The 27,299-nt window shown below is 38.2% G+C and overlaps 6 protein-coding genes across 7 annotated transcripts; 2 read left to right on the top strand and 4 right to left on the bottom strand.

Annotated features, from left to right (window-relative positions):
• Nucleotides 1–165: 165 nt before the first annotated feature.
• On the bottom strand, nucleotides 166–3,305 carry Brd7-9 (Bromodomain containing 7/9). The gene is given in 4 exon segments (XM_068285610.1): nucleotides 166–539; nucleotides 606–2,685; nucleotides 2,688–2,935; nucleotides 3,012–3,305. Coding segments are annotated over 4 exon segments (2,661 nt in total). The 5' UTR covers nucleotides 3,070–3,305; the 3' UTR covers nucleotides 166–264.
• Nucleotides 3,306–6,034: 2,729 nt separating this feature from the next.
• LOC137573665 (uricase-like) lies at nucleotides 6,035–7,141 on the top strand. The gene is made up of 2 exons (XM_068285664.1): nucleotides 6,035–6,596; nucleotides 6,657–7,141. Exons 1-2 carry the CDS (start codon nucleotides 6,035–6,037, stop codon nucleotides 7,139–7,141), a joined length of 1,047 nt encoding a protein of 348 aa, XP_068141765.1.
• A 71-nt stretch (nucleotides 7,142–7,212) lies between these two features.
• Nucleotides 7,213–8,316, bottom strand: LOC137573592 (uncharacterized). Its single transcript, XM_068285547.1, has 2 exons — nucleotides 7,983–8,316; nucleotides 7,213–7,934 (listed from the first exon to the last, which is right to left on the bottom strand). Exons 1-2 carry the CDS (start codon nucleotides 8,206–8,208, stop codon nucleotides 7,252–7,254), a joined length of 909 nt encoding a protein of 302 aa, XP_068141648.1. The 5' UTR covers nucleotides 8,209–8,316; the 3' UTR covers nucleotides 7,213–7,251.
• A 248-nt stretch (nucleotides 8,317–8,564) lies between these two features.
• On the bottom strand, nucleotides 8,565–9,683 carry Uro (Urate oxidase). Its single transcript, XM_068285568.1, has 2 exons — nucleotides 9,110–9,683; nucleotides 8,565–9,049 (listed from the first exon to the last, which is right to left on the bottom strand). Exons 1-2 carry the CDS (start codon nucleotides 9,681–9,683, stop codon nucleotides 8,565–8,567), a joined length of 1,059 nt encoding a protein of 352 aa, XP_068141669.1.
• Nucleotides 9,684–10,914: 1,231 nt separating this feature from the next.
• LOC137573664 (uncharacterized) lies at nucleotides 10,915–12,828 on the top strand. The gene has a single exon (XM_068285663.1). The coding sequence runs from the start codon at nucleotides 10,915–10,917 to the stop codon at nucleotides 12,826–12,828; it is 1,914 nt and encodes a 637-aa protein (XP_068141764.1).
• A 1,986-nt stretch (nucleotides 12,829–14,814) lies between these two features.
• On the bottom strand, nucleotides 14,815–26,588 carry LOC137573579 (uncharacterized). Of its 2 annotated transcripts, none has more exons than XM_068285535.1 (5): nucleotides 26,431–26,588; nucleotides 18,967–19,376; nucleotides 17,254–17,441; nucleotides 16,940–17,130; nucleotides 14,815–15,569 (listed from the first exon to the last, which is right to left on the bottom strand). In XM_068285535.1, the coding sequence occupies exons 2-5, from the start codon at nucleotides 19,304–19,306 to the stop codon at nucleotides 15,398–15,400; spliced, it is 891 nt and encodes a 296-aa protein (XP_068141636.1). In that variant the 5' UTR covers nucleotides 19,307–19,376; nucleotides 26,431–26,588; the 3' UTR covers nucleotides 14,815–15,397. The 2 variants fall into 2 exon arrangements, with proteins under 2 accessions (XP_068141636.1, XP_068141635.1); XM_068285534.1 differs by having other exon boundaries at nucleotides 14,816–15,593.
• Nucleotides 26,589–27,299: the final 711 nt, after the last annotated feature.

Raw genomic sequence — 27,299 nt, 5'->3', positions numbered from 1 at the left:
TTAATTAATTAGAGAGAATGGTCAAAAAATATTTTTAAATTTACCTTCTTAATATATAAACATTTTTTCCCCAATTTGTTAAATTAGAAACCTTATCCTTTAAAGACAACATGGATGTTCATAAAGGTGTCGAACACGATGATTCATAATTTTTACACGACAAAGTTTCATATTTGTAAAAACCTTATATTTATTTTAGTGTACAAGAGAGAGGTATAGAAATAATTTATCTGTAAAATCTTTTAAAACTACGGATGCAACAGATTAATTGAGCAGCAATTGGGCCACAATGTTGTTACCATCATCAGTTGGATGCAAAGTGGACGGGTGCAGGCCAGAGCCGCTTTCCAGGAATTCTCGGAGCTCATTCTCCAAATCACCGCCTCCAGTGGGAGCAGAACCACCAGCTCCACTGCCACCAGAACCATGAGCATCTATATCTATCGGCTGTGGCAGGGACACAGGCTGTTGCAGTAATTCAGGCAATTGTATGGTAGCTGATGATGCAGCATTAGAAGGGGTGAGAGGAGGCAGGCCAGCTATAAAGGGTAAAATAAGAGCTTCTAGAGATCAATCAAAAAAGGAACCGAACCAAATTGACTTACCATAAGACATGCCCATGGCCTTGCGCAGCGAATAAGGATCGGCAATGGCTGAAGGTGGAAGCTTTTTGGCCATTTCACTCAATTGCTGTTGAACCTGTTGGGCCACTAGAGTTTCCTCCGGACCTGGCTGAGGTATCAAACCCAAGTGACTAGGCAACGGCTGCGAAAGCCTCTCCTGCTGTGAAAGTCGTAATTTTTCAATCAGGGTAAGGTTATTACTCAAATGCTCTTGCATGCGTCGCGATAATTCAAACTGCTTCATATCCGTTTCCATTTGATTGAGAAAACTCATGTCAATGCCCAAATCATCATGGAGTGAGTGTAAGCGCTTGAAATCGAATCGGACATTCTTATATTTTTCGTACTCCAATTCAATATCGTTTGCGGATTGCTCGGGAACACGCGACTGGAAACATTTGTCCATTTCTCGTTGCTCGTGGTTTTGCAATTGCATATTGTAAAGTTCATCCAGAGATTTACTATGCTCCCCATTTGTCAAAATATCCAAAAGACCATTGGCAATGTGGGTGCCATAGCTAGAATCCTTGGTGAATTGCAGAATACTTTCAGCATACTCGGCACTTGAGGCGTCTCCGTAGGTCTGCAAAACTAGCTGGGTCTCTTCTTTGCTCAAAGTGGAGAATCGCGAGTCAAATGTTGGAGCAAAACTGGCAAAGGTTCCGTAATTGAGAGGCTTCACAGTCTTTACAATGTTCCTTGGATCTGATTGCCGCTGCTGGAGTTGAGTACTGCCAGTTTGCAACTTACCCACCAAATCTCCTATAGTTACAACTCTTTCGGGTCCTTCGTTAGGTTCGGTTGTGAGTAGATTTAAGGTGGTGCTGCCATCTTTATGTTGACGAAGAAAACCCATTTTATGGGCACTCTTCTTTTGCGCCTTTAATCGCTGTTTAGCTTTGAGAGCGGCATTTTGTACTTGACTTAAGATCTCTTCGCCAGTCAAATCGTCTACATACGGTTCGAAATGCGTCTTCGGCGCATTCTCCAGTCGCAGAAGACGCTTGCGTTCCTCCTCTTCCAATTGAGCAGGTGTGGGAGGGGCTCCTACCATTTCGTCATCATCATCCTCGTTATTGGAATCATTAGGCTGATGTTGATGATCATAGTTAAGCAAATCACTTGCCGACGCAGCCATTTCGAAGCCCAATTCCTTGGCTGTCAACTCCCGCATGTAACCAGAAAGCGGTTTAAGACTGCGCATTAGATTTTCTGGTTGCAAGTACTTGATACCCAGTTGAAGCAATCGTTTCGCTGCCTTATGGTACACCGTGTCCACGTGATTATATCGAATGGCATTTTCACACATGCGACGGAAATCTTCCGTGAACTCGTTTAATGCAGAATAATCATGATCATCGATCTTTTGCCGCATTGTCGAGAAATCCATGGGCTTCGTTATGATCGACGAATAGCCGGGAGCAATGTCATCGGTCACGGGCCAGGCAAAGAACTGGTGAGGATCGCGTTTCTCTAGGAAGCGAAGCAAATGATCAAGTAATTTGCTTAAAGGCGATTTCTGTTGCTTCAGTTTTAAGACACAAGAACGGGGCTCTCGTCCAGACTCACTGCCTGTCTGGCTTTGTGGTGTTTTGGGTGTGTGGCCGCCACCTGCACCACTCAATCCGCCGGTTCCTCCAACCCCCGGTGAGGGTATAATAAGTTCAGGCAACGGTTTGGTGGGTGAAGCTACCGCCGTTGAAATTGTTGTGTTTGTGGTGGTCGATGGCGAGGCCAAGGGTGAATCGTCCAATTTACATGCTTTTATGGGTTTGCTGACTGGACAATTGGATGGAGAATTATCTGTAGTTATTCCAGCGTAGTAAAGAATATTTTGCGATTGCTCTTCATCCATGAAACTGAAACCATCTTGACTGGAATCATTCTCATCGTTTGCAACTGTCGCAACTTCATTTTTCACATTCACACTCTCGTCCATCTCGTCGTCTTCCATTTCATTGTCATCTTGCCTATGCTTATCCTTCTCCCTTTCTCTATCTCGGCTCTTGTGGCGTTTTTCCTTGTGATGATGTTTATGATGCTTCCTCTCACGTTCCTTTTCTTTTTTTTTCTCTTCTTCTTGGACTTCTTGTGTCGATGATGACTGCCTCCAGCTCCAGGTGCCGCTGTTCCCGCTCCACTTTCTCCTTGCATTTGCATTTCCTCATCCGGCTCCGGCGACATCATGGCCTCTGCCGCTGTGGGGGGCGATTGTGCCGCCGCATTATATTCCGGTGTGGCATTGGAGCCCACTTTTAGGATAAGCTTTAGCCCTCGTTGCAATTGTTTGGGATCTTGATGCTGGCTATACTCTACAAACAAAATAGGCGGCATTTATTCGTTAGAACGGGATACCAAATTTTTTCATTGCAAATGCGTTTATATTACCTTCGTATTTCTCACGCCGTTCCGACTTGTTCTTCTTATGCTTCTTAGAAGATCCCATAGCGGAAACCTATATGCAATAAGCAACTCACAATAAACAAAATAAGTTCCCTTGATTATTATTATGTTGAAAATGTTTTTTTTTGCTATGTTTGACAGTAGTGATGTAAAAAAACATCGATGATTTTTGGGCAATGTTTTCCGATGTTTTTCGATGTTTTGTGACATACCGATGTTTATCGATACATCGATGTTTATAGCCGATGTTTCACACAACATCGATTTATCATTCTGCAAACATCGGTGAACATCGACATCGAAATTTCGACCCAAATTTACATCACTATTTGACAGCCACTCGCAACTCGATGTCGCAGCTCGATCCAACATGCAACTCGATCCAACATCCAACAAAAGAGCGCTGTTCATGCAAAAGAGAGTAAAAAGAGAGTAAAAATCGTGAGAAATGGTTGGAACCGAGCAAAGGAGTCAGACCCAACCACGCTGTCGAGCAAAAGAGTCAGACCCAACCACGCTGTCGAGCCTTCGCCGTAACTTTTCGCCGTAACGAGCAGACGATGCAGAACGCTGAATTCGCTCAGCTTTTGTAAATTTCTATCGATATACGTTTTTTTTCTTATCGATTGTGGCAACTCTGAATCAGTGATGCCAACATGGTACCACTGAGTCGAACAAATTTGAAAATTTCAAACTGTCCGAGTCCTAAGGTTGAGTTAAAAGTGCTAAGGCTTGAGCCGGAAGTCCTAAGGTCTAAGTTATGTACTCTTGATAAATAAAACCATAATGAATGAAATATAGTTTTTGTTGCTCAGTGAGTGCAGCCGGAGTAAAATTTTAAAACATTGAAATTTACTATTTTTCAATATGATACGATGTTCTCGTTGTAAGAGCTATGCATGTAATGACAACAGAGCTAGATTTGAACACAACTTTTGAATAAGGGAACTATAAATATTTTGCAGTATAGTGCAATATTGGAGAACAAAACATTACCCATTGCCGCATCCATTATATGATGAAGTTGATTTTTTGTATATAAGCCAAAAAATATTTAATTTAAACAGTAAAGTTAAAATTTGTATTTCATACCTATTTTGTGTTTTTCCTCAATCATAAATCTGGATAAAGATCTAGAAACGATAAGGTTATGAAATAAATGCATTCATTAACTGCAGGGAATCAAACATCATCGAGGTCTTATTTTAAATTCAGACTTTTCTATAATAGACTTTTCTATAACTAGTTGTTCAATTAAAACATTATTGAACTTAAAGTGTACGCATGAAAAGACTAAGGTAACGAAAAACTACAGAAACCGCTAGTTCCTTTGACTGAAAAGGGATCTCTAGGAAATGCTTAAGGTACATAATGGAACTCTAATCTTACTCAGAAAAGTAATTTTTGCAATCTTAATTTACTTACGCACTGGTCTCTTCGAGAAACACAAACTTAAGTTACAATAAAAGTATATTAAGATTCATAAGATCTGATCTGACATTTTGAAATAACCAAATACATATCAGTAAACATTAGTTTCAAAACTTAGAATGGATTTGAAAGATTTTTCTTGAAAAGTGTTATATTAGACCTTTATACATAGATCTGCTCTGGTTTTCGTTTGCGAATGTTTTTGAGACCTGTTCACGATTCCGATCCAAAAATTCGGTTTCAATTCGGTAATTGCAAATTTCGACATTGAAATATGTTTTAAGATGTTGAAACAAATGATAGTAATAGTGGATATATCATGCCAAACATTAAATTACAAGAGTTAAAAGTTAATAGTCATTAATAAGCGACGTAATATCTAAATATTTTTAAAATGTTGTAAAATTTAAATTTATTTGCAGGATCAGAATCAAATTACTTTAAAAACCAGTAACAAATGAAACCTGGTATGCATTTGCACTGAAAAATAAATTTTTACTTAAAGAATTGTAAATTGTTAACCGTTTATATAAAATCACTTTACTATGTGCCTTACTTGGTTCGAACATTTTTAACAACAAATAATTAAGAAAGTCTTCTTGGTTGGGCCCCAAAAGATATTAGAATCATATTATTAATTGAACCCTTGCAAAAAGGGTATATTAATTTTTGTCAGAAGTGTGTAACGCATAGAAGGAAGCATCTCCGACTATATAAAGTATATATATTCTTGATTAGCAAAACTTATAAACGACTGTGCCAAATTTGATCAAGATCGGGAGACTATATCATATAGTTCCCATAGATACAATCGGTTGGAAACAGTGACTTTCATCAATACCTCCGTTATTTGGTATGTTAAGATTGTAGGCCGTCGATTAGACGTTTTAGATAAAACGTTTTCCACTTTGACGGCTTTTGGTAAGAAAAGATTAACAAATAAAATCGGTTCCGAATTTTGGGCTGTATCTTTGCCGTTAGTTCAAAAAATGCATTTAAAGATTAATGCCGAAAACATTTATTCACAAGGAACGTCACATCTCCTAAAGTATTAGGATTTTTAAAAAACTCTTTCAGGACCATATTCTGAATATGAATGAAAGTATTATTTAGGCTAAAAATATACCAAGAAACGCCCCTTTATGTTTCTAATAACAAAATATTTTTCTACTTTCATGCTTTTTTTCAATCCTAAGAATGCATAATCTGGATAGAGGGCCTCGTTAAGAAGGTTGCACCGTAGCTTTCAGTATGGGGCACTTTTTGCATTAATTCTTGGTAACAACTTAAGATTAAGATAAACCCTTTGCCCGCTTCCAGCGAAATTGTTTTTCTGTTTACCAAAATTTGCATGAGGAAGCTAAAAAAGCCCATAATAAAAATCAAAATCTTTTTAGTTATAGAAGTCAAGATTTTGTAAACGAACAAGATCCGGATGGATCTTCCCTATTTTTTAAGCAGTAAAACTTACCACCAAGACCTTGGAAAATGTTTTTATCAAGGCGAAAAAATTTCTCACGAGTGAAAAATAATATAAAAAGGCCCATGGAGATTTGTGAATCTCATTGGCTTTAATCATGTTCGTCCAGCCATTGCAAAAAGCAACCAGCCTCTCGGTACAAGGCAGCCAGAACCCAACTCATTCGCAGTATGAGATCACAGATCAAGGCTATGGAAAAGATGCAGTTAAGGTTCTACATGTCAGTCGCCAGGGACCAGTGCACACGATTCATGAATTCGAGGTGGGCACCCATCTGAAATTGTACAGCAAAAAGGACTACTACCAGGGCAACAACTCGGATGTGGTGGCCACCGATTCGCAGAAGAACACAGTCTACTTGCTGGCCAAAAAGCATGGCATTGAGAGTCCAGAAATGTTTGCCCTACTTTTGGCGAAACATTTTCTCAACAAGTACTCGCATGTGGAAGAGGCTCATGTGCACGTGGAGGCTTATCCCTGGCAACGTGTGTGCCAGGAGGACACCAAAACCATGTGGAATGGAAAGGGTACATGCATCGGCGATCCCAAGCTGGGTAACTGCAACTTTAGCTCCATCGATGACCGTCAACTACACAACCATGCGTTTATTTTCACTCCAACGGCTCAGCACTACAGTGATGTGGTCATGCGAAGGAATGGTGAGTCCTTAGAGGTCAAACCAAAGTGTTCTTCATCTAACTATTCCTTTTCTCCTTTAGATCCCAAACAAACTGTCATCAGTGGGATTAAAGGCCTCCGTGTGCTGAAGACCACACAGTCGTCGTTTGTTAACTTTGTCAACGATGAGTTTCGATCGCTTCCCGATCAATATGATCGAATCTTCAGCACCGTTGTGGACTGCTCCTGGGAGTATTCTGATACCGAGTCGGTCAACTTTTCCCGGGCTTGGCAAACAGTTAAAAACATCATATTGAAGAACTTTGCTGGTGATCCCAACATTGGTGTCTCCTCCCCTTCGGTCCAACACACTTTGTATCTCAGCGAGAAGGAAGTGCTGGATGTCTTGCCCCAAGTTTCCGTCATATCGATGACTATGCCGAATAAGCATTACTTTAATTTCGACACAAAACACTTTCAGAAAATCGTTCCAGGTGATAATAATGAGGTGTTTATACCTGTGGAGAAGCCACATGGTACCATCTATGCACAATTGGCTCGAAAGGATTTCAAAAGTAAACTCTAAAATAAAAGCCTTCAGAAAATATTATTTTTAACCTAAACAAGATTTTCAACGCTTCTTTTTATGCTAGAAAATTTGATTAGAAAATGCCTTTATTTAAATATCGAGATGTTTCAAGAGCGACCACGCCGGGTTTTGGTTGGAGCGATAGCAAGCTGCCGTTTCAGAGTGACTGCCCCAGAACGTAACACTGGATGACTAGCATGCAATTTACTAGGCGCCATTGTATGACGACGGGTCGCCGCCGAATTGGACATCTTATGCGTAGAGGGACGCGGAGTATGTCTAAGTTGCTTGGGCTTGGCAGCAGAGCTGCCCTTCCTTGAGATGGTGCTGTTTGTGGCACTAAACAAAGTGCGGGTGGAATTGAGACTCTGCAGGGATGTGTCCAATTTGTTGCGTATCCGATCCAGATCCAGGCGCATGCGTTTTATGTCCATGGCAATGGTCTGCCTGTCGTGCTGTAGTCTCTTGTGCTGCAACAGCATATTCTCCAGCATAGACTTCTGCTGCAACACCTCACGTATCCGTCGTCTGTCCTCAAAATTCTTGCCGCTGCCACAATTATTTAGGCCACGCTTCAACAAGCGTTGCGCCTTTTGATCGAGACTGGCCTTAATGGCTGCAATGGGCATTACGCCGACACCACCACCACTACGGGCGCCGGATCCGCCACCCCTTATACGCCCTTGAGCGGATTTACTGCGCTGCTTGCCAGCTGATCCAGCTCCAGCATTCGGAATCTGTGCTATGGGTGCTGGTATGGATGGCACAGACTTTCGAGGAGGTGGTGTGGCTGCAAAAAAAGTCAGTCAGTGTCCTTGTTAGTTCCTTATCAACTTACCCCTTATTGTCGAGTGAACATTGGCCACCATCCTATCGCAAAGTTTCCTCACATCTCCGAAATAGTGGGCAGTCGGATTGGATCGAGACGCTGCAAACCTCAGGACTGCCTTTTCCTGTTTGGTGGCCGATGCCAGTTTGCGATTTTGTCTGTTGTTGTCACTCTCGTGGAAAGCGTCTCTCAATTGGTTTTTCAGGATGTGGTTTAAGGCCAATCGTTGGGTCATCTTGAGTTTTATTTAAAATTTAGAATTCCGAAAAAGAATGCGAAAAATTCCCAAAAAAATAAAAAAAATTTGTTGCGACTTTTAAATTTAGAATTTCATATTAAATGCCTAGCAACATTTTGCCTAAAACTTTTTGCTTTCGTTTAGGCCAACTTTGATTTAAACCTTATTTGGCATTTTATATAAAAATGCAAATACTTTTCGATTCACTGCTCGAGTTCGAACCCTGACGTAGGTGGAGTTTCCCCCCGATGAAGAAATACTGAAAGGTAGTTCCGTCGTGGATAATGGAAACGATTGTGGATAACGAATAACATTTTCACTTTATTATTTATCATTGTTAAATATTTGAAAACTTATAAACGACTCCTCAAATCCTTTCGAGCCAATTGTGCATAGATGGTACCATGTGGCTTATCCACAGGTATAAACACCTCATTATTATCACCTGGAACGATTTTCTGAAAGTGTTTTGTGTCGAAATTAAAGTAATGCTTATTCGGCATTGTCATCGATATGACGGAAACTTGGGGCAAGACATCCAGCACTTCCTTCTCGCTGAGATACAAAGTGTGTTGGACCGAAGGGGAGGAGACACCAATGTTGGGATCACCAGCAAAGTTCTTCAATATGATGTTTTTAACTGTTTGCCAAGCCCGGGAAAAGTTGACCGACTCGGTATCAGAATACTCCCAGGAGCAGTCCACAACGGTGCTGAAGATTCGATCATATTGATCGGGAAGCGATCGAAACTCATCGTTGACAAAGTTAACAAACGACGACTGTGTGGTCTTCAGCACACGGAGGCCTTTAATCCCACTGATGACAGTTTGTTTGGGATCTAAAGGAGAAAAGGAATAGTTAGATGAAGAACACTTTGGTTTGACCTCTAAGGACTCACCATTCCTTCGCATGACCACATCACTGTAGTGCTGAGCCGTTGGAGTGAAAATAAACGCATGGTTGTGTAGTTGACGGTCATCGATGGAGCTAAAGTTGCAGTTACCCAGCTTGGGATCGCCGATGCATGTACCCTTTCCATTCCACATGGTTTTGGTGTCCTCCTGGCACACACGTTGCCAGGGATAAGCCTCCACGTGCACATGAGCCTCTTCCACATGCGAGTACTTGTTGAGAAAATGTTTCGCCAAAAGTAGGGCAAACATTTCTGGACTCTCAATGCCATGCTTTTTGGCCAGCAAGTAGACTGTGTTCTTCTGCGAATCGGTGGCCACCACATCCGAGTTGTTGCCCTGGTAGTAGTCCTTTTTGCTGTACAATTTCAGATGGGTGCCCACCTCGAATTCATGAATCGTGTGCACTGGTCCCTGGCGACTGACATGTAGAACCTTAACTGCATCTTTTCCATAGCCATGATCTGTGATCTCATACTGGTAGGGCGTATCCTGTTGATGATTCTGAAGCTTGTCAGGACTTCCACTTGCCTGTGGCTGTCTTAGAGGTGTGGCGAACATTGCTGAGTTTGAATAATTTCAAAATATTGTAAAAATGGTTGCTTTTATATCAATGAGATAGCTCACAAAATGCAGATAATGCAAAAGATAATGCTTTTTTAACAACAATTCTTGAGAATTTGCTGAGAGCTAATGAAGCTCACGATGATTCAAGATCTCGCGCCCGAATTACGTATCTTGTTGACACTTTTTGATAATGTCAGAAAAACAAGTGCCAGATTTTGATCTAATTCTAATATTTAAGTTCATTGTCAGTTGTAAATCTGAAGATTCCAAGAAATTATATGAAATAGTCAATGCTTTTACAAAATCTACAAATGACTTTATATCTAATTACAAATATATAATATAATATCGTTTTATTTCACCTAGAAACATCTGTTTTGTCATAAACATCTTTTTTATCTTTAAAGTCGTGTGCCGCTTAAGGTAATTAAGTGGATTTGTACCAACAACAAGTTAAAAAGATAAACACATGTATATAGATCATACATGTGAATGTACATATATACGTATGTAGCTATATAATTTGGTGTACATATATTTCACGCTCCCACGACCAAAGGCCAATATGTACCTACAACACATATTTGTTTTAACCTTTTTGTAAAGTTATATAAGTCATGTTTGGCGGTTATTTACGACACTTTCAATGGGCGGCAGTTAATGGACGCATTTTTATGGTTCTTTATGTTTTGTTTTTTGTTTAATTCGACCATAAAGGTGACGTATTTTTTATAAACTACAAACTAAACTACCAAATCTTTATGAATACTTAAGAAAAGCTTCTTAATTATGATTATGGGGGGTATTGCAGTATTATGACTCATAATAAAATTGAATAGAATTTTCTTCTATTTTTATGATAGGCTTTTGGCACCTTCAAGTACTTTTATCTCAACTGCTCTACCATTTGGAATGCCACTAATTGGACGTAGTCTTTAGATAAGTTCAGCGAACGAATACCAGAGAAAATGTGAGTAAAAAAAGAGTTCACTTATGAATGGAAGTTGGGGAATGAGGCTGGATGACCCATAGTTTGGCTGTAAGTTTCGAGTTAAACAAGTAAAGTCTTTTGTTAAAGGGCCGCAAACAAAAGTGCAAACTGTGTGTGCGCGGACGACAAAGTGAAACGTAAAAGTCGCACCCATCCGAATATGAGGAGGGTTTCGACCGGCGACCCCACCGACGCCAAAAAAATGTGTTAGTTGTATTTCGGAGCTCGGACGCCATGGAGTTTGCCATCTTTATAGTTGTGCTAAGTTTAAGCATTTGTTCCTGCTCGTTGGCAGCAGTGCACGATGAGTTGCCCCAATGCGGTCTGCATGGGGTCTACAGACAGCGACAGAGTGTGATCGAATCGCCCAATTATCCGGACAATTATCCCATCAATACCTGCTGGGATTATGTGATACGATCCCCGTATCATTGCCCCACCAAGTTTCATATACAATTCCTGGACTTTCAATTGGAACTATCAGAGAATTGTAGTCGCGATTATTTGGCCATTGGCTTGCAAAACGATGGCGATGACATGGATGTGCTTTGTGGCCAAGTATTGGGCATTAAGAAATATCATACACCGGATGGCATTTTACGTTTACGTTTCCTAAGTGATGAATCGCCATGGACCACAAATGGAGGATTCAAATTGCTTATAACAAGATTGGCTTGTGAGCGAGATGATTTGTCCGCAAGAGGATTAGAAATCGGCGATGATGTGGAGGAAGGGGATGAAGATACTGTGATTGTGAATTCAAAAGTTCCACCGAAAAAACTATTGAAACCTCTCAATCATCATCATCATCATCAGGAGCAGCAACAGCAACCGCATCAGGACACATTGGTGCAGCATTACCCGTGGAATTTTACTCAACAAGGAGTCTTTCCAGGCTTACCGTTTTATCACCCACCAGGAATTAGTCCTGCTGTGCCTAGTTATCCCGGTTATCCCAGTTTGCCGTATCCTTCAAATGGGTTCTTCTATCCACCTTCTCCTCCATCTGTACCTCCACTTTCTCAAACGCCCCCCTGCTCGAATCCTTCCACACCTGCAGTTCCACTTCCTGTTCAGCAGCAACAGCAGCAGCAACAGTTGCCCCTGATTTCCGATCAGTATCAGACAACTGCCTTCCATCCACAGCCTGTAACTCTTAGGGACTACGATCCTCAGAGTCTTCAACAATTTGGCGGCCAAGTAGATCTTTGCTGTTCCAGCAGCTTTAATCAAAATCATTTTTATTTATCTAGTCCTGGGTTCCCGAGAACCATACTGAATGCCTTGGTCCAGGGACAACAAAGGGATTGCGTTTTTTATCTCGAGAAAAGTACATCCAGTGTGTGTGGCCTAAGAATACAGTTCAAGTTCTTTGACTTTGGCCAAGGAGACGGAAATGCATTGGGTGGGCTTGGTGGCGGTAGTTTCAGTCAACGTTGCTCCGGTGACTTCCTCGAGATAGACGGACAACGTTATTGCGGCTGTCGTTCGGGCCATGTACATAAATCACATTGGGGTCAAGGACGCAAGGCGATACGTATGCGTCAATCCGGAGTGTCCAATGGTTTTCTCTTGGAGATCTTTCAAGATCAGGATCAAGATGGCTGCCGTCAAGCAGCACTAGGCTCAACAGGATTTGGACAGCAACAGCAACTTTTGCCTTCTGGTGGCGTCGGTGTACCTCCTCTTCCTCCATGGTATCAATCCCAACTCGGCATTGGTTTACCCTCGCCCACTATATGGCCCTCAGCTGCACCTCAACTCCAGCCAGGATATCCAAATACGGGCTATTATCCTTTAATATCGCCATATCGTCAGGCCAGGGATTCTTCTACCAGTTGGGCCAGGGGCTTTGAAGCCCAGCAGCCTTCACGTGTCATCGAAACCAATTCCACTCGAAAGGAGTTCTATTATTTCGATGGCGACGAGGCGTTTGCTCGCTCGGGTCTGGCCGATTACGAAGAGATCGAGAATGAGAATGGTGTTAGAAAAAATCCACCCCAGCCAGTGACAACGAAAGCCTTCGAGCAAAGCAGATGTACATTTGACTATATGGAAGTTCTCAAACTATCCGTCGATACCCTCTGGTTAACCAAACCCCTGTGCTTCTCTCCCCTGCGCAGTTGGTTTGGCAACGTTTTTGGTTAAAACGCATTTGTAGAAAATTTGTATGAAGAAAATAAATGAGAAGATTTAATAAGTGTATCCACATTTCCTTTGTTTTTTGTATCGTTTAGAAAAAAGGCTTAGACAATAACTTAACTGAGGTGTGTTTGAGGTTTGACATACCGAAATAAAGTTTTCCCCTGTCCAGTATAAATTATTGAAGTAACCATTCTTCAGAGAACAATGGTCAATGATAATAATTTAATGCAGTAAATTGTGCGAACCACAAGAAAGAGAAAAAAGAAATAGTCTTTTTTATTCATTATTTATCTTTTGCTTAATGCTGACGTCATATTATGATTTTCTCTTAGCTGCGTCATGGCCTGAGTCAGTCATTGATGTCTATTTGCCTTCAAAACTCACGCTTTGTTGCCACATCTGGGTTGGCATGGGCATCAAGCATCTGCTTCTAAAGACAAGCGTTCCAACAAGTACAACAAAAGCAGTGTTTCCCGTCTATCAGTAGCAGCTCTTCAAATAGAAAATATCACAAAGAGAAAAAAAAAACAACTTCTCAATGCCAAATTACTAAGAGGGTTGCCACAAAGATGGCTCAGACAGGACAGACAAGGACAGTCAATAAGAACGACGGTCAATAAAAGGAACGTACATTAGTTTAACCAATCATTGATTTTAATTCGTCCTTATTGTAGATCCCAAAGAAGGTGAAAAGTGTGTCCTATTAAAGGGATGAAGTTTTATTAAAGATCTTCCACACAATTAAGATGATTTTATATTAAATGAAGTTCAAACGAGTTGAAGTTGAGGAATTTGGCTCGAAGTCGAAGGCGAAAACCAATCTCATTCTAAATCCGACAAGGTTATAATGTCTTTTATACCCTTAGCAGGTTGGCTAACTGGATATAAGCATATTCATCTTTTCCAAATCTTTTCTGAATCAGATATCGTCAAATCAAAAAAATTAATGTTTTATAACTTCTTAACTTGTTTTTTTGGACTGGTCTAAACTTTTGGTAACAAGTTTTATTGCAAATTAAGTAGATAAGCCTTTCTGACGACTTTAGAATACCATGCACCAACTAAAACACCTTTCTTTAATTTATAAGCCCACTCATAGGCTATCTTGCTCACTCCAAGAAGCACAGAAACTAAGCTAACTGCCAACTCCGTGTTTTTGGGCCGACTAGTGAAAAACGTTTATACGCATAACTTGGTTATTATCAATTCGACATTAATAAAAAAGTGTCGATATGTAGATATTGAAATATGAAATCAATACGCCAAGTTGAAACATTGCGTTTTCAATATTGAATAAAGAAATATCTTATATTTCTAATTCCGGGACGGAAGGGGCCGTGGCAGATATTTTAACATATGGGACAAGTCTACATAGTAACATTGGTATCCCAAACTCTGTTAAACTTCGAAATGTAGGTGTCCATACGGACGGAAGTATATGGCTAGATCGACATCGACATCGACATCGACATCGACGGAAGGGGCCGTGGCAGATATTTTAACATATGGGACAAGTCTACATAGTAACATTGGTATCCCAAACTCTGTTAAACTTCGAAATGTAGGTGTACATACGGACGGAAGTATATGTCTAGATCGACATCCAAACTTAAATTACTTCTGTAGTAACTTCTTAATGGCAAATATTTACGATTGTTTAAGGCTGAAAGCGAAATATCTCCCACCTTAAAAAGAGGAAAACACTTTATCAAACTTGTAAACTTACCCTCGCATTGACTATATAGAGAGACGGGGTCTGTCCATACTGCAAAAGACAGTCTTGACAGCAGGCTGAGAATTTTGTCGAAAATCATCTTCGATTTTCACACATTCACAATGATTGAAGTTTATGCTGAACTGATGAACAATGAAATGGATTGAAAATCACCGAAATTCTCTGCTGCATGGGGATAATTGTATATATATTTCATAAAGTTATTTATTTTCTTTTGTTTTTTGTGTTTATTTTTGGTTTATACATTGGTGTAATATATGTAAGTTTAAGTAGGTATATTTATTTTTATATACACATATAGCAAGAAGTTTGTTTCTCTAGTTGTTATAATATTAATAATAATAATAATAATACTCAGAAACTACCATTAAGTTTCCTTTTTTTTTTTGTTATGTTTTTTGTTGTTTCGTTTTTGTTTAATGATATGACAACATGTTGAAATTGTTCCTCTAATTAACATGACACAGAAAATGACTAGAATAACTGGCTTCTTCTTCGTCTTTCGTTTCGTTTTCCCTATATATATATACAACACATTTAGAGAGAGTTTAGAAAATTGTTTTTGTTTTTCCTTTTTTGTGGTTTTGTTTAATTGTCTACAATTATAGTTAGTTGGTTTAGTTTAGTATAAGGGGATAGGAGAAAATTGCCTGTTCTACTTGGGTTTAGTGCTTGTAGTTCTCCAGTTGTTGGTTGTCCTAGTTGACTTGGTCAATTGGACAGAATGTACAATTGATGCTTGGTATACATATGTGTGTGTGTTTGCTTGTTTGTGTATGTGTGTGCGTGTGTGTGTAGGTGTGTACTTGTCTTCAGTTTACAGAATTAGAATCCCATTTAGCCCAAAAATCGGATATTGGTAAAGACCGCCTTGGCCGGACGCTTACGATTGCAGAAATTCACCGTCTTGCTGTGATTTCCCTTGCGGTTCTCATGCAAATTCATCAATAACTTGAATATATCCTCCTTACTGGGTGTACAGGCATAACGTAATTCCGGTTCATAGTTGCTGTTGATAGAATTCATGTAAGAACTGATAATGGTAAAAAGGGTTTTTTGTTTAATTAGATAAGTCAGTCGTTCCTCTTTCAATCGCATGGCTTGGATAAGGATTTAGGGTTCTACACTACAAAATTGGGTTTTTAAAAATATATATACGTATACATACATATACATATAGGGATGGAAATTTTTGCTACTTTGACTACACATTTCTACAACCAAAAGAAAATTTTGGGGGTTTTTGGGGTTGGTATTCTACTCACGGGAATGCAAATGAAACGAATTGAGACTCGTTTAATGTAAGAGAATCTGATTGTAATATAGTTACTTATGGTATGTAAACTAAGACTAACCGAAAAACATGAATTTGGAAATCTTGATAAAGGAAATCGTTGATTTAGCAACTTATCGAAAATTCAAGTTTTTGACAAGTTAAGTATTTGCTTTTGAAATGCAGAATATTGCTGGGCTATGTAGCTTGCCCTGCGTATACGTAATAACTGGCTAACAAACGTTTTTGAGAAAGCCTTTGATGTCATGGGTAATAATTACAGGTTCACATAGCTGATAATAGTTTTCAATTGTCTTCAAACTGAATACAATATTTTGTTCTTTCTTTGCCTAAATTTGAATTGTAAATTGTGACAAATTAAACGAGTCCAAGAAAAGACCAAATCGAAACATAATAACTCAGCTCAATATTTGGCAAATAGTTTGTCACTAAAATCTTACGTATACACCATTTATCTGTTTTTGTTTTCCTTAAAACTAAACGTTGAGAAAGGACAAACACTGAAACATCGAGACTAAAGAGAGTCCCAGAACGATTTGTTATTGTTAAACATTATCAAATCTCATTGTCAGATATTCGTGTTTTTCGGCTAACCATAATGTAACTTTAAATTTATTTTATTATTCAAAGCTTTGCCTAAAGTGATTCAAGGGACGGCAAATGGTTGACTTTCGCCTTGAAGTATGCAATAAGAAGTAAAAAATTAAGTTATTGAAATTTAAAGCATTTCAAAAATGTCCTTTGACTACAATATTGTAGACAAACAATGTATGCAAATAAGACATTCCGAAACATTTATCTACTTTTAATAAAATGAATAGCCCAACACTTAAGTGCATACTTTAGGGGGAAATTTTTGGCTTATTTTATATTTAAGTTCACTGTAAGAGTCAACACTCGTCATGAAAAGAGATTTTCCTTCTTCTGTTGCATGTAAATTAACTTGAAATCAAATTAAATAGCTTGACATTATCGATTGGCGACTTAAGTTTTATCTCACAATTGGTTTATCTAATCCGTAGCATTTTGTTATTTCAATTTCCGTAGCGTAACGTTTGCATTCCCTGGACATATTCTGAACTTACCCACGATTCTTGTTGTGACGCTTCCACGGATAACGACGGTAATAACGCGAACGTTTCGATTTACTTTGACCTAAGACCAAACCCTGGACTGCATTCTCGATTTCACCAGCATAATCATCAGCATCATTGGAAGTAACAACGGGTTCATCCTCTTCAACATAGACCAGGGGCAGAGTTTCCAACGAGGGATCCTAAGAGAAGTGTATTTATTTCGTCTTTTTATATCGTTTTAATTTAGATTTAATGACTTTAGTTGGGCGTAAAATTACTTCCTTTTACCCAACAATCAATTTGCAATTTTCCGATGAACTCACCTCTAGCATTTTCATAAGCAAAGCGGATTTGTCGACTAGCTCCTGTTCGGCACGTAAATCATCCTCCAGCTTCTTTAGCATATCCACTTTGCTGGCCACCTCCAACTCATTGTAAACGGTATCCGCATAGTCTGGCTCTTGGGGCATTAAACCCAATTCCTGCTCAGAGTTGAGGGCACGGAGCAGTTCTGCCATGAAATGAGCAAACCAAAAAGTACCTACTTAGTGTGGAATTATTTGTGATTTTAATATTTTTGTTTGTACTCTTGGCGACCCCTCAACTTTCGCCACTAATCCCGACCGCAAAATCATATTCTTTCAACAAGTTTCCGGAGCTCTTTTTTTTTGTTGGGCACTGACATCTTGAAAGTTTTTGAATAGTTTGCAGCTTGTTTGTTGTTTGTCTGTCTGCCTTTTTGCGGCTTATACAATATAAAATAAAAAAATATTTTTTTATTTTTTCATAAAGTAGCGGAAATTGACTGGCGGCAATGAGTTTTCTGCTTCTCCTTCTAGTCCTCCTGCTTCTCTTGAAGTCCCATCCCATAACCGTAATATTGCCATCTTTGTCCAAAGGTTGTCAGTCATTCGTTCATTCACTGGAACCAAAGACTTTTGCTGGCTTTTGTCTCATTTTGGCATTCCTGTCTGTCACTGTCCTTGGGTACCTTGAGTTTTGAATGACCAGGCGGCTTCCCCTCTCTCTGTGTGTGTGTGTGTGTGTGTGGGGAGAAAGGCGGATGCTTTTCGACTTTTTCTAGAGCTCTCCTGAAAACACTCGTATCGGGTTTTCTTTTTAGAGCCGATGTACCAGCATAGACTCAGAATGAAAGGAATGACAGTAAGAGGCAGTAAAAGTCAAAAAACTCTCTCATAAATTTCGAATGCCAACTAGACACAAGTTTTTGGTGATTTTCTGATTAGAGAAGTAATCGTTTTAATTAACAAATTATCCACTCCCATGGGAAAGTGGGCAGAAACTTTGTTTAAAATTCATTTAACTGGGTAGACCCACTTGAAAAATTTTGATTCGAATAATTTCCACACCATTTAATATTCACCAAAAACCTCTTTTTCCTCCCCAAACACACAATCGAATTGGAAATTTGAAGTTCGTTCAAATTATTAATTCGATACGAGAAGGGAAAAACGCAATTTTGATTTTGTTGCCAGCAAATTCTCTCTGGCTGGAATGGACAAGGTACGTCCGTGTATGTTGTCAAAGCAGATTGCGTTACCATGGCTGACGTAAAACGTCAAATGAAATGCGTCAAAAATTTTGGTAAACGGTTTCCTTTTTTTTTTTTTTGGTTTTATTTTGTCAATTTTGTTGGTGGGCGTGTTAAGTGCCGACAACCAAAATCAAACTAACTCGGTATGAATGGGCCGAGCCAAAAGAGACAGACAGATGGATACGATTAAGGCACTTGAACGGAATTGTGCAATGACCGGAAATGTGTACCTACACACATACATATACAACAAGTATGTGTCTCTGTGTGTGTGTTGCACTGTTCCTGGTCGCCTAAAAGTCGGCAAAGCTAAATTCACAACGCACTTTTTTCTCTCTCTTTCTTCTCTTCTCTTTCTTTTGTTTTCACTTTGTGGGAAAGGACATTTTTGGCTTACTTCATAGAGTTTGCTGCTCAAGACTTAAAAGCAGCATTTGGTGTAATCCCTTGAAGTAATTCAATCTGTGTGCTCTGCACTTACCATCACCAGGATCATAAACAGCACGTTCTTGGGCATCCTGCATGGCCGATGAGCTGGAGAACGATGTGGCCAAAGGGGAATGTGTCTGCGGATGTCCTCTTGGTTGATTTCCGCCAAAGATGGCTAAATGCTGCAATCGCTGTTGTTGTTGCAGTTGCTGCTGTTGCTGCTGTTGTTGTTGTTGTTCCTGTGGCATAGTTAGTGGTGCTGCAGCTGCTCCACCCCCAGCACCTCCACCAGCCACGTCACCGCCCACTGTTAGAAAGCCAATGACATGACGCGTGCTGCTGCCCAAGATCGTTGTTGCCAGGATGCAGAACGTTAAAATGTCGGGCTTCATGTTTATCCTGTCTATGTGAGAGGGCTCTGTGTGCTTTTGCTGTTGTTCTCGGGATTAGACGTTATCGTAGCTGAGAAATAGAAGAAGAAAAAAACCCGAATGGGTGGGTTGAGAGGTGGTGAAAAAACGCAAGCATAAATGGAGATGTATGTACATGAGGGTAATTACCATCACTACCGTTTTCCCCTCCCTTACCGCCATACTCCCCCTCATTTACTGCGTGTCTGCGTGTGGGCGACTCTTTGTGTTTAAGCAAACAATGCGGCTCCAACATAAACACGCAGCAAAAAAATAATGTGAAGAAAACTGAATGGGATCCACGACAAGGCGTCGGTTAGACAACTTTTCGCTGTTCGTTCACGTTTAGCTACATCCACAGCCTCCTTTTACAGTGGTTCAACCATCATTTAACATGAAATTAACTTGACGTCAAAACTCAAATATGGACTAAGGTATCCAACTGTTTATATAAGGTTGTTGTCTATCTCTTTCCACTTATCACTTCTGTTTTCTTTCACGATGTAGAAACGTTTGATAATAGTTACAAGCGAAGCAAGCAAAAAGTTAATGGGTTCTGGTGGTCTATGTGTTTAATGCTAGCTAAAAAGTTTAAGGTCCTTCTTGTTCTTTAATTAATATATATAAAATAACTTGCAATTTACGATGAATATATATATGTATATTGGTAATTCATTTTTAATATCCGCTTTTGTAATGAACTTTCAATCAGACATAAAAGTATTAAAAGCGCGCCTCTCTTTCGATTGAACTTGAAGACAAACTTACAGAACAACCAATAGGAAATGATTAGAAATGTTAATAAGTAAACTATAAAGAATATTTATAATTGTTTTTCTTCATTTTTGAGCTAAATTTCGGGTTGTAGTAAACTGACCATTCTCAATGGGGTGAAGGATTTAGCCCCTTTTAGGGCATATTCAAGAACAAATACCTGAAATATTCTTATATTAAATCAAGAACAATGTTAAGCTAAGATATTTAGGTCGAAACGTAACCAATAAGGCTAAAGAAAGTCACAGTAAGCCAAAGATATAAGGAAAGATACAGATAACAATCTGTTTCAAGCAGCATTCAGGATTCCTCAGACATTTCAAATTAATGTGACTTAACTAGACGAGGTATTAGGAAAATAACTTTTTTGTAATAATATTAATGCCAGCTGCCTGGATTACAGAACTTTCTAGGATTATATTCTCGACTGGACAAAAAATGACAAAAAGTAAACATATTTGTTTCGATTGAACAAGTTTTTAAAGAATCTCACAACATCGATTAAGGTACTTAAAAGTGTCAAGAATTGTCAAGAGTTTGGAAATTTGTTACCAATTAAACTACTTTTATGTGATAGCAATTAGAAAACCTGAAAAAGACCTATTTTAGTATTTCATTTAAAATCTATATTAATCGAATTGCTCTATTTTAAATGTAACTAAATACTTTTAGTGTTAGTTCGACTAGCACAACAATTAAGCAGTACTTGTACTTGTAGTGCTCGGATTCAAAAAAATAAATAAAATACATTAAGAATTAGGCGACCACAATTAAAATTTAAATTCTTCTCCTATTTGGCTTCACATTGTGAAAGTTTTTAGTCTATAATTCTGTGTCTAGGATCACTGTGCGCGGATAATGTTTTGTTTTTGTTTCACGTGTTCTCATTTCATTTAATTAAGTGTAGGTCGAACGGGAGGACCTAAAGGATGGGATAGCCGACGTGTCGTAGGGGCAGGGGGAGGGGCAGAGGCAACTGTTTGAACAGAAGGTCGGTCGGCTTAACTCTTTCGCTGTGGATGTTGCAAGCCCATAAACGCAGCTCAAAACCCAGAATGAGTCTTAGTCCCCTGCCTTCATGTCATGCTATGGACTCTTTTTGTTTTTATATTCATCTTTTTGTTTTGCTTCCCTTTCTCTTAATAACTTTTACTTGTGAACAATATAAATGAGTTGGCTAGAACTTTTGGCACTTGCGGTTGCTGCTGGCCTAATATGTTAAACACCAACCGCAAAGCAAAAAAGGAAAAAAGAAATGTTTGCATTTCACAAAAATTAGCAGCAGACAAGAAACCGAAAATCAAGTGAAAATTGAGCTAATGAGATAAAGTTGTTAAATGATTTCGAGGGCTCAGCCTAGAAATTTATTAAACCAAATTTGTTCCAGCACTTTAAATGAACCATGAAATCCCGCAGACACGCCCACTCGAGTTTCGAGTCTTTGGAACATTTTTATGTCACATTCATTTACATTTCGAGAAATTTCCTTTCACGTTTCGATTTGTCTTCAATTTTCATAAATTGGCCCAACGAGTTCTGTCACTCGTATCGAAAAAGGTTGTAATTTTGAGAAACATTTGCCATTTTATTTATTTATTTTTATTTTATTTATTTTTTATTTTGGGTCCACATGTTTACCTTTAATTCAATTTTGTGTAATCAAAGCAAGAAAAATATTGTAACTGAAAAATAAACTTTTTCAATTAGTAGTTGGCCATTTTTCTATTGCCCCCCTAGGCACACAATTTATTTTGCGATTAGGGTCTATACTATATCCTGTATATCCTGTCCTCGTTGGAAATGGCAAATTAAATGGCTAATGAATAATATTTATGTAACAGAAACAACAAAAATATATTTCTAGTCTTCTTTGCTTACTAATTAGAGTACTAAATAAACAATTCCATCTGATTGAAATTTGTCAAACTCAAACTATTTGCCACTGGAAAACGTTTAAATTGACCAAGAAGAAGATTAAAAGGCTTTGAAGGCTTAAGTTTTAGAAACTTAGAATGGTAAAAACTATTGGTCAACAAAATTGAATCAAGTTAAAACTGTCAAAAAGTCATCCCAATGGGTGAATCTGCTTATGGATGGATAAGTTATCATGGTCGGACAATTTGTGGGCTCAATTACAAGGTATTTAGAGTGCGTCTAAGTGTTAACTATTGGCAAATGGAAGCCGCAAACATGAATCGTTGTCAAAATGCTTTAATTAACTTGTTGACACAAAAACTCGAAAGTGGCCGGCGTTAAACAAAAAAATAAACGAAAAGCCAGAAAACGGGGAAAAAGCAAAAAAAAAAAAGGAAATTATAAGGACCAACGAACACCTACACCCATTTGTGGCGTTTGTTGTTGCTGCTGTTGTTGCTGTCATTATTTCGAAGTTTTCCCTTAGGTGAAATGAAATTAATTTTGCTGCGAGTCCTCCATATTTGCTGCTGTTACCAGATGTAACGGCCTGTCTCACCTTAGTTTTCCTTTTTGTGTGCGGTTTTTTTTTTTCGTGTTGTCCATTAACTGGCCCAAAAAGCTAATTGTTAGCCCTAAATACAAAGAAAAACCCCTCCAGGAAGGGGGGAAGCTCGACCGCTTTAGTTAGTCTAACATGACAAATAGTTTAATTACTGCTGGAACAGGTGAGGAGAGAGCGGATGGGGGAGAAATTACTGAGAAAACCAACTAGCAAGTGGGAATGCCAATGACAAGTTATTCCAAACCAAATTAGTTTGGCTTAACAGTTGTGTAATCATAATGTATCTATCCATGTGTGTGTGTGTGTCAGTGAGTTTGTGTGGGTATGTACTTGGTTTTGCACATTTTAGGCAGTCGATTGACACCTGCCAAATAATAATGGGTAAATTTTTATTGCATAATTTGACATTTATTACGGTTCGATGAGCATCTGCCGAATTTCTATAGAGTTAAGGAAAAAAGGGAAAGGTGAATTAAACTCATCTGTTCAGGTCTGGGACTGGTTTACTCCGAAAGTGCTCCTAACTATTTAATACAATCAATAATTCAATCTTAGAGGATGAAATGCTAAAATTTCTAGCATAGATTATGAAAGATATATCTCAAATGAGTACACATCCTCAAAGTCTTTGGCAATGCCTTCCTAGAAGCTCAATTGTTCAGTAAATTGTGGGTTATTCTATTCAGATTATGAACTGATCATCTGATACGCTGTCCTTGAACAAAAAAATTTCCCTTTCGGATGGTCTAATGTTGTTTTTTCTGAAATTTTTAATATTACAGATAGAGGTTTGAAATGTTTAGATCTAACAAGTTTTTAATGTAGCCTCAATTAAAATACATCAAGGAAAGTAAGAAAGTGAATTAAATTCCCTAAATTATAAAATTAAAGGCAATTAAATGATATAAAAGCAATTTTTAAGCAAAACCACCCGCCTTTTCTCCATGTCTTTTGGAGGAACCTTCAAAACAAGTTCTAAGATATTTGCGATGCTTTACCTAAAATTATCTGTGTTTCTAAGGCGTTGAAAACTATTTCATGTTTATCTAATCAGCATATATGTATGTATGTATATATAGTAGAAATGAATTTCAGTATCCCGTTTCAGTTTCACCATAAATTGTGTTTGTTAGGTACTAGTTTGGCTGGCTAATATGTCGGACCTTCCTTTTTAAAGGAATCATAAGTTTTTATAACTAACAATTCATATTATAAAGAAAAAACTATATTTTTTATATTTTTTACACATTTTTTTAATTTTACCTTTGTGTAAACTGGAAAAAGGTGTGAGTGTCTTTTAAGTATTACGCATACGCATGGTGTGTCAGCTAAACGAACAGTAAATGCTAAAGGCAAAAATGTTTACCATTAGGGGGTAAAAAAATTAAAAATATAAATTGACTAAATAAATTTTATATCTTTAATTACACGTATTAAGCATCCTTGTCTTTGTTTCGATAAAAAAGAAAAATGAGTACGTAGGAAATTGTAATTTTCTAAATTTTAATTTTTAATTTTTTAAATTTTAATTTCTGAATTAAAATTGAAGAAATAATGTAAAATATTAAGCATCATCCAAATATAAATTTGGCTGAGCTACAACAAGAAAGAAGAAAAACAGAAATGTTTTTCCAACCATAATTTCTATGGATTACTATATTATAGTAGGAAATCCAAAGATCTTATCCGATGAGTTACAAACTTATTCGAATAGCTTTTGAAGTGAGAGAAAACGTTGCACTAATCAAGACGAACAGGCGGAGATGACTTCATTGATTTGGCCGTTGATGCTGAACAAGAACTTTGAGTTGCGAAGCGAAACCTTCTTCGAGCTTTCCTTTTATGATGCCCTCTACAAGGATTCAAAGCAGGATAGATTGACTTTTTAGGCTCTATTTTAAGATTTAAGATAAAGGAACTCTAACTATCAGGGCAGGGGAGAAAGAAAGTCAGTTTTATACTAGATTGAACTTAAATTTTAGTAACAACAATTTGATGTCTGACTTATCACCTTGGGGCGTCAAGTTAGAAGCTTCTAGATCAATCTCAATAAACAATTTTATGTAACTGCTTAAGCAACTAAATAGGTAGTTAAAAATCTATTATTTATAACATTGTTTTCATTTGAATTTCTATTTTTAAAAAGAAACATTGTCAGCTTTCTGTCTTTCTTTCTGGTAAAATCAAGCGACTCACAGTTGTTAATGTCGCATTAGGAGTAATAAAAAAGCCGTAGCTAAATCGGCCTAACAAATAGGCAAAGGCACTTATACATCTTGAAACGTGAGACTTTAAGCCACTGTAAATGTAGCCCAATTCGGTGCAGAGATTCAATTTGGGCTCTGGTACACACATCGTCTGTTGTTACGACTCCCAAAAAAAAAAAAAGGACAAGATGAAAAAAAATGGAAAATTCACATCCACCTGAGCCATGTAACTGCTACTCAAATGTCAGTGTCGGGTTGGCTTTCAATTTTTCTTTTGTTTTTGCGGTTTAATAAACAAGGCAAAGGAAGTAGCCGTTTTGAGATCTTAGAAGGGGAGTTTTCATTGCCTGCGGTCTCAAATTTGATCCCCATCGGTGGTGGGGTATCGTTGGGTTAAGGTTCTTATATACGTCCATAATGCACACACACACACACACATACACACACACAACACACAATCAATTGCCTTTGGGATTCGGTTCTGATGGAATCGAATGCATTGCATTTTTTTTTTTTTTTCCCAATACGTTTCTTTCTTGGAATATTTCAGGTTCGTGAAACCGGACGAAGGATTCGCCAAGGTGAACATCGTGAGGTGGAGGACATAATAGGTGAATGCCGATGCTTGACAACATTTTTTGCGCAAATATTTATGTTTTTCTTTATTATTTACCAATGTGTCTTGCTTTTCTATCTCACCCCCTCTCCCCCTCTCTCTCTAGTTATTGTTTTTTTGCCTTTTTCATTTCTTACCTGGCCTTGCTGCAAGCTGTTGGCATTTAAAATATTTCACTTTTCTCCCACGATCAAAATTATTGTTTATACAGCATTAAAGTGACTTTAATCGAATTGATTTCAATTAACATTTTCTTGTTTTAATCAACCAACTTGCTCGATTAGACACAAATCCAGATAATCTTTTGAAAAGCAATAAATATTTTTCATTTCGGAAAAGTAATGTTAAAGAGAATAATAAAATATTTGCAAGTTGGAAAAGAAAACCTTAAATTTCAGCTACATTATTTGTGAGTGGCCAGGCATATGATTAATTTCTTTTTTTCCTTTTCTTAAAGTATTACAGCAAGACAGGACATCTATGATAATAATCCATGTCCTTTATGTTTTATAAGCAGATTTTTAATTTATTTATTATGTTTCAAAACTACTTTTAAAACCCTATTTGACCATAACATTTTCAAAAACCCAACATAAAGTTTTTTTTTAGTTTTTACTTTTAGATCCCATAAAAAACGACTTCGCCTCATTAAATGTTAACAATAAATTAAATGGACTCTAGTTCTATTTAGAGTTAAAAAAGTTTATTAAAAATTGTCCATTTTGAATCAAACACACAATTTAATATTCGCCTAAATTGTGTTGTATTTGCATCACCAAAAAATATTTGAATGTCTTTCAAAATTTGATTTTTAGATGACAAACTCTTTAAACCTTTTTTTTATTCCTCAGAGACACAGCTAAACTTATTTTGTTACTATTTTTATTGTTCAATTCTTCAATGACGAAACCGACGGCATTTTTAAGATTTCCCGTCGCGTCATTAACCGCTTAAATGGAACAATGTCCTTAGCAGGACTTATCTTGATTTTTTATTATATAATTAATTGTGTTCAGTCACTTTAACTCACTTGATTTTTATAGTTTTTTTTTTAACGGAACTTGTTCTTGTTGGATTATTCTTTTAGGCCGTTTTTATTTTTGAACTTCTTGCCTTGATATCAGAGGGCCAACTAAACGACTCTGGTTCGCTGGTCGTTAGTCGTGGCTAACTGTTGCTCCTACTACTTGTTGAACACTGCGTGGCTGACTAGGAACCCAGGCTCCTTTTATAAGAGGCCACGCACATGCGAATGACGAGTCGCCGACCACGTTCCGGAGTCTCGAGCCGATGTGGCCGAGCGGTCCCGAAGTAAGGGCGCCAAAAAAATTGCGTAAAAAGCTTTGTAAGCTTTCACACAACCCCATCCCCTACTACCTTGTGTGTGTGTGTGGGGGGGTGGTTTTTTATCAATGAAAAATTTCGTCGCATTTACAAGGCGCGTTCCTTCGTTTTGGCGGGCTCACGATATTGCCTTATGAAAAATGTTTAAAGAAAAAAGAAATACCTGCAATTATTCAGGCCCAAAAAGATAGGCAGCCAAAAGTAAAAGTCACAGTAGATAGCGCAACTGCCGTCCGCGGTGGTGTGGAGGGCATCCACTAAGCCACTGTGGGTGTGGGTCATCCGAAGTGTTGACAATACACTCACACTCTGTATTTAGCCAGGGAGCCACGTCATTTTGTTCTTGGTATTATAAAAGAATAGCGTGGGACGATCCCCCATTCTTTTAAATGGCGACGCGGAAATCCTTGCATACACATTTTGACACTACGAATCCTTATTGCGTACATGGAAGTACATATCTGAATCATTTTATTTTGGCGTTATTCCAAAATACTCGTTGTCTATTTTTAGTTTATGATTCTTATTTTGGTCTTTTATTTGGGTATATAGGCC

The sequence above is a fragment of the Drosophila tropicalis genome, unplaced genomic scaffold, assembly GCF_018151085.1.
Source record: "Drosophila tropicalis isolate 14030-0801.00 unplaced genomic scaffold, ASM1815108v1 contig_413, whole genome shotgun sequence".
In the NCBI taxonomy this organism is placed as follows: Eukaryota; Metazoa; Arthropoda; class Insecta; order Diptera; family Drosophilidae; genus Drosophila; species Drosophila tropicalis.
Note: the sequence above shows the minus strand (reverse complement) of the source record. Positions and strands in the feature narration are given on the sequence as shown.